The sequence below is a fragment of the Mauremys mutica genome, chromosome 2 (genome assembly GCF_020497125.1).
Source record: "Mauremys mutica isolate MM-2020 ecotype Southern chromosome 2, ASM2049712v1, whole genome shotgun sequence".
Lineage (NCBI taxonomy): Eukaryota > Metazoa > Chordata > Testudines > Geoemydidae > Mauremys > Mauremys mutica.
Window position 1 is genome coordinate 45986807 of NC_059073.1, and position 16669 is coordinate 46003475.

Consider the following 16669-nt stretch of genomic DNA (forward strand, 5'->3'; position numbering starts at 1 on the left):
CGTACCCTGGCCCATGATGAAACTGGTTTTCAAAGCTTCTCTGATGTGCACCGCTTCCTGGTGTGCTCTTCTAATCGCCCTGGTGTCTGGCTGCGCGTAATCAGCGGCCAGGTGATTTGCCTCAGCCTCCCACCCCGCCATAAAGGTCTCCCCCTTACTCTCACAGAGATTGTGGAGCACACAGCAAGCAGCAATAACAATGGGGACATTGGTTTGGCTGAGGTCTGAGCAAGTCAGTAATGTGCACCAGCGCGCCTTTAAACGGCCAAATGCACATTCTACCACCATTCTGCACTTGCTCAGCCTGTAGTTGAACAACTCCTGACTACTATCCAGGCTGCCTGTGTATGGCATCAAGGGGTAGGCTGGGTCCCCCAGGATAACGATAGGCATTTCAACATCCCCAACTGTTATTTTCTGGTCTGGGAAGTAATTCCCTTGCTGCAGCCATTTAAACAGAGTAGTGTTCCTGAAGACGCGAGCGTCATGAACCCTTCCCGGCCATCCCACGTGGATGTTGGTGAAACGTCCCTTGTGATCCACCAGTGCTTGCAGCACCATGGAAAAGTACCCCTTTCGGTTTATGTACTGGGTGCCCTGGTGCTTCGGTGCCAAGATAGGGATATGGGTTCCATCTATCGCCCCACCACAGTTAGGGAATCCCATTGCAGCAAAGCCATCCACCTGGACCTGCACATTTCCCAGAGTCACAACCTTTCGTAGCAGCAGCTTAAAGATTGCTTTGGCTACTTGCATCACAGCAGCCCCCACAGTAGATTTGCCCACTCCAAATTGATTCCCAACTGACCGATAGCTGTCTGGCGTTGCAAGCTTCCAGAGGGCTATTGCCACTCGCTTCTCAACTGTGAGGGCTGCTCTCATCTTGGTATTCTGGCGTTTCAGGGCAGGGGAAAGCAAGTCACAAAGTTCCATGAAAGTCCCCTTACGCATGCGAAAGTTTCGCAGCCACTGGGAATCGTCCCAAACCTGCAACACTATGTGGTCCCACCAGACTGTGCTTGTTTCCCAGGCCCAAAATTGGCGTTCAATGGCTAGAACCTGCCCCATTACCAGCATGATCTCCAAAGCGCAGGGGCCCGTGGTTTGAGAGAATTCTGTGTCCATGTCCTCATCACTCTCGTCGCCGCGCTGCCATAGCCGCCTGCTCCTTGACTGGTTTTGCAGTTCCTGGTTCAGCACTGACTGCACGAGAATGCGCGAGGTGTTTACAACATCCATGATTGCTGTCTTGAGCTGAGCAGGGTCCATGCTTGCCGTGCTATGGCGTCTGCACAGTTCACCCAGGGAAAAAGGCGCGAAACAGTTGTCTGCTACTTGCACGGAGGGAGGGGTGAGGCTGTATCCAGACCACCCGCGACAATGTTTTTTGCCCCATCAGGCACTGGGATCTCAACCCAGAATTCCAATGGGCGGGGGAGACTGTGGGAACTATGGGATAGCTATGAGATAGCTATCCACAGTTCAACGCTCTGGAAATCGACACTAGCCTCGGTACATGGACGCACACCGCTGAATTAATGTGCTTAGTGTGGCTGCGTGCACTCGACTTTATACAATCTGTTTTAAAAAAACGGTTTCTGTAATATCGGAATAATCCCGTAGTGTAGACATACCCAAAGTCTCTAAAAAGCTCCTATTACTAGACTGCTGCATAAAATACAACATGAGAGCCAAAAGTCTGCTAGCTTGCTTAATATTGATCACAGTCCTAAAACATTTCATTTTAGAGATTAGGAAATGTTCAATTTCCCACAACCTGTGACTGTTTTGTTTGTAAGATCTCTCTTCTTACGCTCCTTTTTTGCCCTATTATGGTATATTTTTAGACATCTTATTCCTTCCAATATTGTCAAGAATTTTTGCTTCTGTCATACCTCCAATTTTTTGCATGACTTCACTTTTTTTATTTCTCCATTATCATCTCCCTCTTCATATTTTTTCAATTTATTGAACACATTTTTAAATGTACTATGAAATCTCCTTGTTCATCCATACTAGATCATTTTACCCATCTTGATATACTTATCCTTAAGTGGAATGCATTCTTGCTGCAATCATTAATATTGATAAGTCTATCCTACCCAATTTCTGTATCTTCTTTTTAATCACAGTCAGTTCACATTTCCTAAAAAGCTAGCTCTTCTAAAATGAAATAAATATTTAAAAAAGTTTCTACAGAATTCTTCTCCACATCTCATACTCAATAACAGCCAGGTTTTATTTCCTAAAAAATCATTTTACAAAGTTAGTATTCTAAAATTAAGAAGAGAAAAATATTTTATCTATTTTATTCTTCTATCACCCAAGTGTTGGAAGAACTTTGTTTCTGACATGTCCCTTCCCAATTGTTTCTTTTTTGTATAAAATAGTTTATAGTAGAGTATTTACTATTGTATGCAAATCTTAGTCAGTTTTAACAAGGTTATTATAATTCCTAGGTACAAGATACAAAATTAAAATGTTCACTGTGTAGGGATATTAAAGAAGGTTTATATTAGAAATGAAAGTGATTCCCCATAATTGCTCCCCCATAATTTAAATCTCATAGCATTACCAAGTAAAAGATCTCTTGGATTTATTAACTTACAAGCTACTGTGTGTGTAAAACTTGTAAGCCATTGATTGCATCTGTTCTCAGAAAGATACTTTATTGCTATGTAAAACTTGCAAACAGTCAATTGATTCTGTTCTCTGAGCATGCTCTGTAATTGATACTGTGTAAACCAATGCGGTAAGTCGTTAATTAACTCTCCAAACAATACATTGTAACAGTAACTGCTCTTAGAGCCAGCACAGAAAAAAAAAACCTCCCTCTGTAATCAAAGGGCAGGGAGTCTCAAATAAATTTAGTAACCCCAAAAGTGGTGGAGACAGTAAAATAAATGTGATTAAAAGAAGAATGTATGTGAACGAATGCTTGGTTTACATGAATGCTCAGGGAGGTGCCAGCCTAGGAATGCAGTATCCATTGGCCGAAGAAGGCGTCAAGTGGGAATAACCAGATGACCCCCGGAGGGCAAACTGGAATCCACCCCACCATCTCAAAGGATGAGAAAAACCAACATCTGACAGCACGGAGCCATCAGGAATGTGCCACCTGCTGATTGATTCAGCAACAGCAGGATGAAGCAATTCCCATAGACTGACATAGGAATAAATTCCTATAAAAATGGACTCTAAAGACTAAGAACTTGAGTCTCTGGTTCTGCTACCACCCTCCAGGAGCATCAGGTGTGCATCTGACACAGACTCGGCTCCACTCTCATGGACCTGATACCTGGCCAGTATTCTGTCACAAGCAACTTCCAGGCTGGTAACTATAACGGATTAATTCAGAACCTGTGTGAGTGAGTGTGTGAATGAATGAATGTAACAACTGTCTGTTGTATTTGCAATAAATGTGGCATTTTGCCTTCTCCCTCTTATAAGATCCTGTTGGTATTATTTTATTAGTGTAACAACTGAATGTATCTGGAATGTACTCTTCTCCATCCTCAGATGGTGTAATTTGTCAAAGGCCCATTAAAGTCAATGGGCCTATGACAATTTACATCACCTGAGGCTATGCTCCTGAGATACTCTCTCTAATTTAACACGCCTTCTGAAATTAACCTTGAACCTAACATTCATGTTTTCTATCTTACCTGTATTATTCCAGATGAAAATTTTGATGAACCAGTTCTTTGAAGGGGGGATTTTGAGTTTGCACGGACTATGTCTAAACGAGACTGATAGTCTGGTGGATACAGTGAACTCCGAAAAACCTGTTCAAGGTAAAATGGCAGTGACTTTAGTGCCATGATATAAATGCCAGACTGACAGCCCAAGAGACTGAAGCTCTCTAACACAAGTACAGCATTGGACAGGGACTATACAATCTTACCCTCCCAACCCTGATTTAAAGAGACCAACTCTGGAATAGAGAGAATAATTCTATCTATACTTAGTCTATATATAGCATACTATCTAATAGTCCAGTGGTTCCCAAACCTTAACCACCTGTGAACCCCTTTCACTAAAATGTCAAGTCTCGCGAACCCCCTCCTAAAAATGAATATTTCCAGGGATTTTCTACTTTACCTGAGTATAAATTATAAAAGCAGTGATCTTGGAAATATAAATTTGTTTTATGACAAGCTTATTACACACTATTTATTATTATTAATTATTTATCATTACAGTATTTTTATTACATTATGAAAATGGCAACACTCTTCCAAGATCTCACTTTCGTAGCTTGTATCACTTTGAATAAGCCTGTTATAAGACAAGGCTCCTGTGTTTCATCAAGGAGTATTAGATGTGAAACAGCAAGAAGGTATTTAAGAAGCCAACTCAAAGAGTTCCTCCTACACAAGCATTCAGGTATTGAGCAGTCCAGGCAAACAATGCCTGTTACAACAAAGCTTAAACTTGTTGTTCATAATAATTTAAAAAGCAATACTAGTTGCCTATTTAATTTTAAAAACAGCAAAAAATATCCATCTCCCTTTCCATTTCTTATAAGGAGTCTTGAAGTTTAAATCTCCTCAGTGTGATAGATATGCTTGTTTTGATCTGCTTAGCTCTTGGAAGTCCAGGGGCTCCAGGCTGCTGGCCCCGTGCTACCCGGAGTCCCTAGGGACAGCTCTGTCCACCATTAGGGAATTTTTTCCCTGAGAACCCCCTGTAACATTTCATGAACGCCCTGGGGTTCATGAACCCCAGTTTGGGAACCACTGTAATAGTCTATACTAGTTAATGTCATTGAACATGGTTTATGGAAGATACATCCTGGCAAATTAACTTGATTATTTTTTGATATTACAAATTAAGCTGATAAAAGTAACAGTGCTGATGTAATATATTCAGACTTCTGTAAGGTCTCTGACTTGGTACCACATGACATTTTAATTGAGAAACTGGAATGATACACATGAAATGGATTAAAAACTGGCTAAATGATAGGTCTCAAATATCATTATAAATAGGGAATCATCATCAAGCATTTCTAGTGAGGTCCTGCAGGGATCAGTTCTTGGGCCTACATTATATATTTTTATCAACGACCTTGGGGAAAAAATTACTGATAAAGTTTGCAGAAAACACATAAGGGAGTGGTAAATAATCAAGAGTACAGCTCACTGATAGAGAGTAATCTGACTTGTTTGGTAAAGTGGGTGCAAGCAAACAATATACATTTCAATACAGCCAAATATAAGGTCATACCATATAGAGACAAACAATGTATGTCATACTTACAGGATGGGGGACTCTATTCTTAGAAGCAGCGACTCTGAAAGAAACTTGGGGGATGGGGGTCCTAGTGGATAATCAAATGACCATAAGCTCCCACTGTGATGCTGTGGCTAGAAGTGCTAACACAATCTCTGGATTTACAAACAGGGGAATATCTAGTAGGAGTAGGGAGCTTATATTACCTCTGTATTTGGCAATGGTGCAACTGCTACTGGAATACTGTGTCCAGTTCTGGTGTCCACACTTCAAGAAGGATGTTGAAAAATTGAAGAAGGTTCAGAAAAGAGCCACAAGTATGATTAAAGGATTGGAAAATGTGCCTTCTAATAAGAGACTCAAGGAGCTTAATCTATTTAGTTTATAACACAGAAGGCTAAGGGGTGACTTAGTTACAGTCTATAACAGGGGTCGGCAACTGGTGGCTCGCGGCTCGCCAGGGTAAGCACCCTGGTGGGCCGGCCCAGTTTGTTTATCTGCCGCGTCGGCAAGTTCAGCCGATCGCGGCTCCCACTGGCCGCGGTTCGCGGTCCCAGGCCAATGCGGGAGGCAGGAAGCCGCGGCCAGAACATCCCTCGGCTCGCGCCGCTTCCTGCCTCCCGCATTGGCCTGGGACCGCAAACCGCGGCCAGTGGGAGCCGCGATCGGCCGAACTTGCCGACGCAGCAGATAAACAAACCGGGCCGGCCCGCCAGGGTGCTTACCCTGGCGAGCCACGAGCCACCGGTTGCCGACCCCTGGTCTATAAGTATCTACCTGGGGAACAAATATTTAAATAATGGGCTCTTGAATCTAGCAGACAAAGGTATAACAAAATCCAATGGCTAGAAATTGAGGCTAGGCAAACTGAGACTTGAAATAAGGTGCACATTTTTAACAGTGAGAGTAATTAACCATTGAACCAATTTACCAAGGGTTGTGATGGATTCTTCATCAATGGACATTTTTGAATCAATCAGAATTGGATGTTTTTCTAAAAGAAATACTCTACATTCAACCACAGCTATTGGACTTGAAGCAGGAGCTAAGGAAGTTCTAATGACCTGTGTTATTCAGAGGATTAGATGAGATGATAACAATGGCTTTAAAAATCGGTATATGAATCTATACCCACTTTAAGGCACCTTTACACAGCTGGAGTAGTGTAAAAGGGGCCTTAGTGTAAATGAGAATCTGTCTTTGCTTTTTTTGAATTAGTCAACATTTGTAGATCCAGTGTGCAACTGGGCCTCGTATGTAAATAATAAAAAAATAATGTTGATTGCTCTTACCTCTAAATCTTCATTCTCATCAATATTGTGTATATTTTGGTAGGCAGCAGTGTAAATCTCTAAAGCTTTTCCATGGAATAACATTTCAATAGTTATAAATTCAGAAAATATGCTCTAAAAATTAATTAAGAGAAAGGTTTTATTTGTATGCAGATATATTAATTTACATGACAAAAGTACACTCCTGCTTCAAACACACAAAAACTATATCAGAATTATATCATTGATATCCTAGGACACAAACAGCAAAATAGTTGAATGCATTTTTTAAAAAGAAAGTTGGACTTTAATTCTAGCTATTAAGTCTGCTGGCAGCTTGGCAAACACTATCTATCCCAGTGGTTCTCAAACTTTTACACTAGTGACTTTTACACTGGTGACTTTTACACTGGTTCTCAAACTTTCACACAGCAAGCCTATGAGTGCAACACCCTTATAAATAAAAACACATTTTTAATATTTAACACTATTATAAATGCTGGAGGCGAAGCAGGGTTTGGGGGTGGAGGCTGACAGCTCGCAACCCACCATGTAATAACCTCACAACCCCGAGGGGTCACGACCCCAGTTTGAGAACCCCTGATTATACTGTTCCCACTTCATATACCATTTTAATTCCTAGCAAACAGTTGACCAGTGATATATATGACAGGCACTGATGCGGAAAATGATAGATCAAAACAAAACAAGCCTGCTTATGAAAACTCACACTAGCAGAGTGTTAGTTTATCAAACTAATATATATCTGGCTGATTTACACAGCCCTTCTCATTCAAATGTTGCATTTTGTTTCCTTAAAAATATTCTGTGAATTACAACTTACTGATAGCCAGCTACTGAAAACTTAAAATTGGTTAGGAAGAATCTATGTCTATTTTTTATTCTACTATCTATATAGATTTTGTTAATAGTCCAGGGCTTTGGAGCGGAGCCCAGAGATAGAGCGCAGAGCAGCTCCGGAGCAGTGGAGCTGCAGGTTTTTGCCTGGAGCTGGAGCGGAGCCGGAGCACAGCTCCAAAGCCCTAGTTAATACATACCACAAAACCCTACCCTTCCTTGAACATAAACAGTCACTGAATCTCCAAAACTATTGGGATGATTCTCATCCATGTTACTATATACTGCATAATGTTTTATCTTTTCTTCCTCCCTCATTCTTTCCTGTTTGGTCTAGTTATTTAATTTTTAAATATAAAGTTACTGAAGTGGGCTACTTTTTTTAGTAAAGCTGCGATGACATTTTCTAACCCCCTTTCAGTCATTTATATCCTTAAGCATCTTATGTTTGTCCTCTCAGATAAGAGGAAAATGAAGGCCTTGCCCACTTGTAATTATTAAGAATCTGAAAACGCTTCTTGTAATAGTAGGGGTTTTAACCCCCATAACCTAGCCGAATTCCAAGTTTGGTAACTATATTCTGCTACTGATAGCTGTTACTGTTGTTCAGCACTGCCACTTCAATTCACGCACAAACCCAAGTATCTACTGGGGGGAATATGGCAGCTGTTTAACAGTTCAGTGAGACACCAAATGACATTTTAAGGCAATAGTTAATATTGTATCCAAATGAAATGAAGTATAACTAGTTGATTTTTTGCCTGTAATGTTATTTGGGTTTTGAAATAGTTGTGAATATCACAGTATTTGCACCAATTTGTATTTGTGCACAACTCACGTGAACTGGAAGTGTTGCCTAATCTTGCCAAACAGCAACTAAAACCTTTTTGACACATCAAGAGTGATGCCATACATTTAAATGTGAAATATATATATATATATATATATATACACACACACACACACACACACACATGCACACCTTTATGTCCTTTATTTTCTGTTTCTCAAAATTGTCAATGGTTTCCTCCAACTGCCGACTTGTTCGAGTTGCATCCATCGAAGCTCTCTGTAGATCACTTTCAGCCTTATAAAAATAACCAAATAATGACTGTTATTCCTCGAATTGATATTTAAAAAGTTGTGTACTATGCTTTACTTTAGAAACCAATAGGCTGTCCTGCATATGCAAATTACTATAGTTTAGATTTCTTGTGAGTTGGACATTAATATCACTTACACTGATGTAGAGCCCTTTAGAAGAATTTTCAAAGATTTGTACAAGAAAAAAAGTAAAATGTAGAGAACGTGAACTATAAATCCTGATGTAGAAAAGTATGTTGAGCAAGTGAGTCTCTAAAGCAGTGATGGGCAACCTGTGGCCCCGGCCGCCTGCAGCCCATCAGGGTAAACTGTTTGTTTACAGTAACCATCCGCAGGCACAGCCGCCCGCAGCTCCCAGTGGCCGTGGTTCACCGTTCCCAGCGAATGGGAGCTCCAGGAAGCGGCGGCCAGCACGTCCCTATTCTATGGAATTCTATGGCCAGCACATCCCTGTTCTATGGAATTAGTAATAAATAAACGTATATCATCTTCATCTCCTTCTTTAGGCCCCAGTTCAGCAAAGTTCTTAGCACTATCTTAATTTTAAGCAGCAGTAACACCCTCCCTGTTGAGCAAATCATTAAGTATGCACATGTTTTCCTGAATCCTCCCATAATGCACTGCAATAGACAGCTTTTGGCATATCACATTTGTCTGATACAGTTCTGTCACTATTGGTATTTAGTAAGTAGTAGATACTGTAATGTTAATTATATTATTGTCACGGTAATAGAATGTTATTCTTGATCCAATTTAAACAGATATGGACATATTTTTTATACTAATTTCTTAGGAAAAACAGACTGTTGTGATACAATAGAATACTAAAACATTCATATTTTGAAATTAAATAATTAAAATATTTTATTCTGATGTTTCCTCTTCAGAAACACAACATGCACCTGTGACTGAAATTATTAATAAAGGAAAATATTTTTTATGAAAATGAAAGTAAAATATTTTAGTACAATTGTTACATGTGACCTTTGGTAAAAAGTTAATATGCTTCCATAAAAATTATTTTTATCTACAGTGTCTATCTTTAATACATTATGTGTGTTCATGTGTGAAATATTTGACACACCAAAAATACCCAGTAACAGTGAATGTTCCTTCTGGGAGCTTGTCACAAATATGCTATAGCAGAAATGAACAGTTGCATGCTTCTGTATACTTAAAATATAGAATGGAATACTATGCTGCAAGTAGTCAGCAGTCTTTTGGAGGGGAGAGCAGTTCTATTAGCCTATTCCACTAATAATTTTATAGTAGTCTACCAGTTAGAATTAAAAAGGGGTCTTATTAATGAGTTGAGGTAACCCATCTGAGAGAAAAACATCATTGCTACTACGTGTTAGGCACGTATCTGGTGCTCATCACCAGGGTAGACAGCTGCTGGAGGTGGTGCAGTTTTTCTTTATGACATAATGTTTAATCATTGTCAGACATCAATCTGAAAAAAATAATCAAATCACAAAAAGGGCCAAAATGCAAAGAAACAGTTTAATTTTGATCAGAATTGGCAGAAAGCTTCTAAATACAATTGATAATGCAATTATGTACTCAAATAGTACTGTTCTGAAAAGTTTGGGAAATATTTAGTCCTAGGTGATATACTGTATGCATTTTCCCCATACTTTTTTGCCTTCAGTTAAAGCAAAAGTCTGTAGTCACATAACAATATGAGATTGTTTACACCACATAATACATCAAAATATTTGTCATTATTTGTAGAAGGGGTTGATTTGAGAAAAGTTTTTCTGTCTGCTATTTTTATGAAGTTATGCAGATAAGATGACTCTACCCCTTAATTATAAAACATATATTTTTGATATTATCTGCTTGGCTGCAGACATAAGTCTAAAGCACACATGGTACATCTGTAATCATCTTATCTTTTTACCATCATAGAATACAATGACAATACATATAAACTACTTATAAAAGTAATGACTCTTAGTAGAAGAGCTGTAGAATGTCTTGTATGAATAGATTGTGTGAATAATGAAGCATAACCATGTACTCTTATATAACCCTACATATAATTATGAACTACGGAATGTCTAATGCAACGCTCTTTTAACCTCAGAAAAATAGCCACAGTAATTTTCAGATAGTTGAAACATTACTATTCTCCCTCAGAACTTGTCTGAAGTGCTCAATACTCTCTTGCTACTCTCGTCACTGTCATGGTACCATGTATCAGAGCACACCAAATCTTCCCTACAGCATTTCCATCGCCTTGTTTCACAAGTACTCTCACACTCATACTGCGCAAAGGTGAGGATAGCTTCTGGAGCAGGTAGCAGCACCATCATGTTACAAACAAGATGTTCTGGGCTAAGTATCACCCATCCATTTTTGACAGGGGACACTTAAAAATACCGTATTTTCCGGCGTATAAGACGGGTTTTTGGGCTAAAAAACAACCCCCAAAAATCGGGGGTCGTCTTATACGCCGGGTATAAACTTGTAGCCCTCTGACTTCCCTCCACGGCTAGGATTTAAAAGGCTCTGCGCTGCCCGCTGCGGCGGGGAGCCCGGAGCCTTCTGACTCCCAGCCGCGGCTGGGATCTAAAAGGCTCTGGGCTCCCCGCCGCGGCGGGCAGCTCGGAGCCTTCTGACTCCCAGCCGCGGCTGGGATCTAAAAGGCTCTGGGCTCCCCGCCGCGGCGGGCAGCTCGGAGCCTTCTGACTCCCAGCCGCGGCTGGGATCTACTTGGCTCTGGGCTCCCCGCCGCGGCAGGCAGCCCGGAGCCTTCTGACTCCCCGCCGCGGCTGGGATCTGAAAGGCTCTGGGCTGTCCGCCGCGGCGGGCAGCCCGGAGCCTTCTGACTCCCAGCCGCGGCTGGGATCTAAAAGGCTCTGGGCTCCCCGCCGCGGCGGGCAGCTCGGAGCCTTCTGACTCCCAGCCGCGGCTGGGATCTAAAAGGCTCTGGGCTCCCCGCCGCGGCAGGCAGCTCGGAGCCTTCTGACTCCCAGCCGCGGCTGGGATTTAAAAGGCTCTGGGCTGTCCGCCGCGGCGGGCAGCCCAGAGCCCTCTGACTTCCCACCCGCAGAAGGGGGGGGGGTCGTCTTATACAGCGAGTATATGGCAAAACTAATTTTTTAATGAAAAAATTAGGGGGTCGTCTTATACGCCCCGTCGCCTTATACACCGGAATATACGGTACTGAGCTGTTGTATGATTCCATCTGTATGACTGATAATTTGCATGTTTCAGGTGCTATCTGAAGGAGACCATTGTTGGTGGCAATTTCTCACTTGTTTTCATCTTCTAAGCAAACATCTCTGGATAATGTTTGCTACTTATCACACTACAATGAAGATACTGTGGAGGAATAAAGGAAGAGAGGCAGCCTATCTGAGCTGCACTGATCTCAAGATGTTTCAAACTTCTGTGAACTCTGGGTGCTCAATTTTTGTCTTCAGTCATCTTTTTGTACAAGAAAGCTGAAGTAGAATTACATCCACTGACAGCCTAATGTCTGACAGTGTAAGACATGTCCATTCCCAGCTCCATAGCCACTCTGTGAATGGGAATGAATCTCTTATTTTGGCCAACACCAGTTTTGAAATAGAATTCATTTTCCCCAAGAGCAGAGCAATATCTTGGGCACACAGATGCAACATCTGGATCTAAGCTCCATATTAGCACCCTATTTACTGAGTGTTTGCTTTGCATGAGTAACATGCAAGAACATGTGTGAATCTGCTTCCTTGTGATATGCCTTGAGTTCTGGTATTGCAGAATGGTTGCCAGATGCTACTTTTACTGCTTGTGAGATGTCATGAAATCTAGCAGCAAGGTATACTTCACAACCAGGTAACAATCTCTGTTCATACTTCATAATTCAGTCATAGAGAAGAAATTCTGTAATGTCTGATTTATTCTTTGAATTTGATATCATTTTCAAGCATTGCTTTGGTAATGATATTAACACAGTGGGGTTCCAAACTTCTTGCATTTGGACGTTCCCCCTGAGGTCTCTCTCACCAGATAACTGATTCTTCATTTGCATGCTTGTCACCAACAAGAGCAGTGTCCTGACATTTTAATCAAAGGATAATGTTCAGCAGCTGATCAGACAGCTCCCCAAAAGTTTTGCACTTGGCAGTATTAGTGCACACCATCTGCAGAAGCATCATGAGGTCAACAAATAGCTAAGGTTGGCTCATCGGATGATAGTAGCTCAACCATTGACAGATTTTTCTCCAGCCAAGATGGTGTGTTGCTCTTTTGGGTCTTTCTTAGAGATCCATCCAAACTGAAGAAGGAAAGTGGGAGAGGTGCCAACTCATACTTCTGGATATCAACATATCTGGACTTGGCAAGTGCAGTTAGCTTGCTGAATGTCTGACAATAGTTATTGCTTGTGCTGTCTGCTTCTGCTGCTCGATTGGCTTGTTGAGATTACCAAATGATTTGAGATTATATCTTTTTATGGAATCAATGAGGTCTACCTCACTCCTTTGCACTCAACTGGTTACAAACCACTTCATTTATTTTATGCCATTCCCTATTATTATGCACAAACTTTCTGCAGTTTCAGGTGGAGCCACAGTAGACATTGCAATGTACACAAGTGGCTGTCTGGGCTTGTTCTAGGTTCAGTACTAAAAGGATTTGTCGTTCTTTCAGTCACAACTTTTGTATCTTGGACATTTTCATCAGCAGTCATGCACTCTATGGTTGTTTCTTTGTGGAGATCTGCCGCTGAAGGCTGAATTCCACACATTTGTTTTGTCATAGCTATTAATGAGTCCAATAACACTTGGTCAGAGCCTTATCTTCTGTGCAAAGATGCTGATGCTTCCCATAATGCTTGCTGAGAGATTGCTCAATGGCCATACCATGCCATATACCACTGAAGGGTCAGGCAGTCTGGTATACTGCTCCCAGATTATCAACTAAGGCATGATATATATCTGGCTTCTCCTCCTCCAGAAGTCTGTCTTCTGCTACATTTACACAACCCCATCTAGCAAAATTCACCTGACTACACTGGAAGTCAAGTGGAATAATCTCTGTGAATGTGTCAAGCTCCATGAACCTACCATCATCTCTCTTTGCCTCTATGTAATCCATCAATAGTTGGACAAAATCCATTATATAGTTTTCCCAGAAGTGTGTTTGAACAATTTTTTCCTTGGGTAACATAAATGTCTATGAGCTGGTGGAGTGATTCGGTGCTGGTCATGAAGTCTGCCATGGCATTTTAAATACTGATAACATTTTATAATTAGGATGTAGGGGTCTTCTTATCTGCAAACTTCATATAAATAGCAGGCAAAAGAAAAACAAACCTCAAATCAGTCCATTCTAAAAATAATGACAAATATTTTGATGTATTGCATGGTACAAACAAGCTCATACTGTTATATGCAACAGACCTGCTTTAACCAAAGGCAAAAAAATATGGGAAAATGCATAAAATACATCACCTGGGGCTAAATATTTCCCAAACTTTCCAAAACAGTACGATTTTTGAGTACATAGCTGCATTATCAATTGTATTTAGAAGCTTTCTGCCAATTTTGGTCAAAATTAGACTGTTTCTTTGAGTTATGACCCTTTTTGTGATTTTATGATGTTTTTCAGTTTGGATGCCGATAATGTTTAAACATTATGTGATATAAAAAAAACGGTACCATTTCCAGAATCTACATCCGCCCTGGTGATGACGACTAGATATGTACCTAACAAGTGGTAGCAATGAAGTTTTTCTAGAGGATGGGTTACGCCTTAGTGCCTAAAATGGGTCTTAGCTGGTAGACTACCCCAATCAGCCTCAGTGAGCAACATCAACAGCAACTCTGGGGGAAGTTCATGTCCCTGTGGCTGTAGGAAAGATCAATAAAATTGCCAGGGTGGTTAGGAGACAAATAATGGAAACAAAATGTAAGGAGAAAGTTTGTCCCACGCTTACTTTCCAAAGAGTTATCATTCACAATAGGATATAATCTTTCCATAACCCTCAGACACCATATAACAGACATTTAAACCTACTATCAATGACAGAAAAATGTAGAAAAATTGAAAATGTGAATATGGTGACTGAAAACATGTCAAATACTCTCAGGTACTTTTTGTTAAATAAATGCTACTATAGCAAATGTTATACGCTATAGCCAATTAGCTGTCACAAAATATAGCAAAGAATTTGTGATTCATGATCAATGTATGAAATAATCACTTTAAAGACAATTGCTTTTATCTCTCTTTCTAAATATAATAATTTCAATTATTGGAGAATCAACTACTTCTTATACTCATTAGAAACAGAAAGGATACAATAATGTGTCGATCTGATGGATTCCTCTGACGTGTCCTTTCCAGTTGAGATAACTGTTTAGCCTCTCGATTCTTTGCTGTTAAAGTTGCTTTGAGATCATCCTGCAAATATATTTATACCATTTTGTATATGTTGAAATAGAGCTAGGGCATATAAAATACATTTGTCTGCATTTATGAGTTGTCCAGAAAACGTAGAGCAAAAAAAATTGTCTACATCAAACCAGGTTTTTACAGACTAATCCTATGAAGTGATGAGCACTTCCTGAAAAAAATATCAATGGGCACTGAGGGTGCTCAATGCCTTGCAGGGTTGGGCCCCAGGCTGTGTGTGCCATCTTTTAAATTTTTGGAGGAAAAAATGTGAACGAAAATCAGGAGTTCTTAAATAAGGGTTTATTAGATGGGCAAAAAGTCGCAATTCTACAACCAAGAAAGAGGTTAACTTTGGCTAAAAGCCCATGCTGGTTCAGTGGCAAAGTGTAGCCAGTGTTTAGAAATAAAAAAGCAATATATAACAAATAGAAAAAGGAGAACTAGCAATCAATATAAATTAGAAGTATGAAGTGCAGAAGATTGATAAGGGAAGCTAAATATATTAGGGAAAATCTACAGTGGACAGGACTAGAGTTTTAAAGTACAGTAGGAATGAAAGAAAGCCTAGCAATGTTATAGGCCCACTACTAGATTAAAATGGTAAAATTGTTATTAATGATGCAGAAAAGGCAGAGATGCTCAATAAATATTTCTGTTCTGTATTTGGAAAGAAGTAGGATGATGTAGTCATATTATATGAGAAGTACTTTACAGTCTATTAGTAAATGAGGAGGATGTTAGACAATATCTACTTAGGATAAACATTTTTCAATCAGCTGGCCTGAATAACTTGCACTCAAGAGCCCTAGAAGAGTTAGTTGAGGTGATCTGTAGTGCACTGATGTTAATTTTTAGTAAATCTTGGAATTCTGGGAAATTCCATAAGAGCTGAAGAATAATAATGTTGTGCCTATATTCAAAAAAGGCAAACAGGATGATACAGGGAATTATAGGCTGGTTAGCCTGACGTCAATCCCTGGCAAAAATAGAACAGAAGCTGATACTGGATTCAATTAATAAAGAATTCAGGAATAGGAATACAATTAATGCAAGTCAACATAATTTTAAGGAAAACAAGTCTTCTCAAACAAACTTATTTAGTTCTTTGCGGAGATTATAAATTAGATTGAAAAAGGTACTGGGTAGATATAATAATTAGACTTGTAAGGTGTTTAACTTAGTATTGCACAACATTCTGATCAAAAAATTGGCACTATACAATATCAAGAGAGCACGTTAAATGGATTAAGAACTGGCTACCTGACAGATTTCAACAAGTAGTTGTCAATGGGAAACATCACTAAATGGGAGTACAGTAACTCTTCACTTAAAGTCGTCCTGGTTAACGTTGTTTCGCCATTACGTTGCTGATCAATTAGGGAACATGCTCGTTTAAAGTTGTGCAATGCTCCCTTCTAACATCGTTTGGCAGCCGCCTGCTTTGTCCACTGCTTGCAGGAAGAGCAGCCCGTTGCAGCAAGCTGGTGGAGGCTTGTAACCAGGGTGGACCAGCAGCCCCCCTATCAGCTCCCTGCTCCCCTAAGTTCCCTGTGCTGCAGCCGCCCAGCAGGCTATCGCTGTCAGTTCAGCTGTCCCTCCCCCTACTGCCATGCGCTGCTCCTACCTTCTGACATGGAGCTGCTCCCAGAGACTCCTGCTTGCTGTGCAGGGGAGGAAGGGAGGGGGATAATGTCAGGGTATCCCCCTCCCCCCTGCTCCTGCACCTCGCTTACCCCTTCTCCGTATAGAGAAGGGTGGGAACACGGATGGAGAGAGACAGAGAGAGCTTGGGGCAGCAGCTGCTGTCTCAA

The 16669-nt window shown here is 40.6% G+C and overlaps 1 protein-coding gene across 4 annotated transcripts in view; it reads right to left on the reverse strand.

Annotated features, from left to right (window-relative positions):
- The window catches only part of CIBAR1 (CBY1 interacting BAR domain containing 1), a 54217-nt gene that overhangs the window by 25310 nt on the left and 12238 nt on the right, over positions 1–16669 (reverse strand). For all 4 annotated transcript variants that reach the window (XM_045007978.1, XM_045007979.1, XM_045007980.1 and 1 more), the window contains exons 4-8: positions 14763–14864; positions 9371–9376; positions 8347–8451; positions 6528–6641; positions 3666–3785 (exon numbers count right to left, since the gene is read on the reverse strand). In XM_045007978.1, the coding sequence (XP_044863913.1) occupies positions 3666–3785; positions 6528–6641; positions 8347–8451; positions 9371–9376; positions 14763–14864 (447 nt within the window). The remainder of the gene's footprint in view (positions 1–3665; positions 3786–6527; positions 6642–8346; positions 8452–9370; positions 9377–14762; positions 14865–16669) is intronic.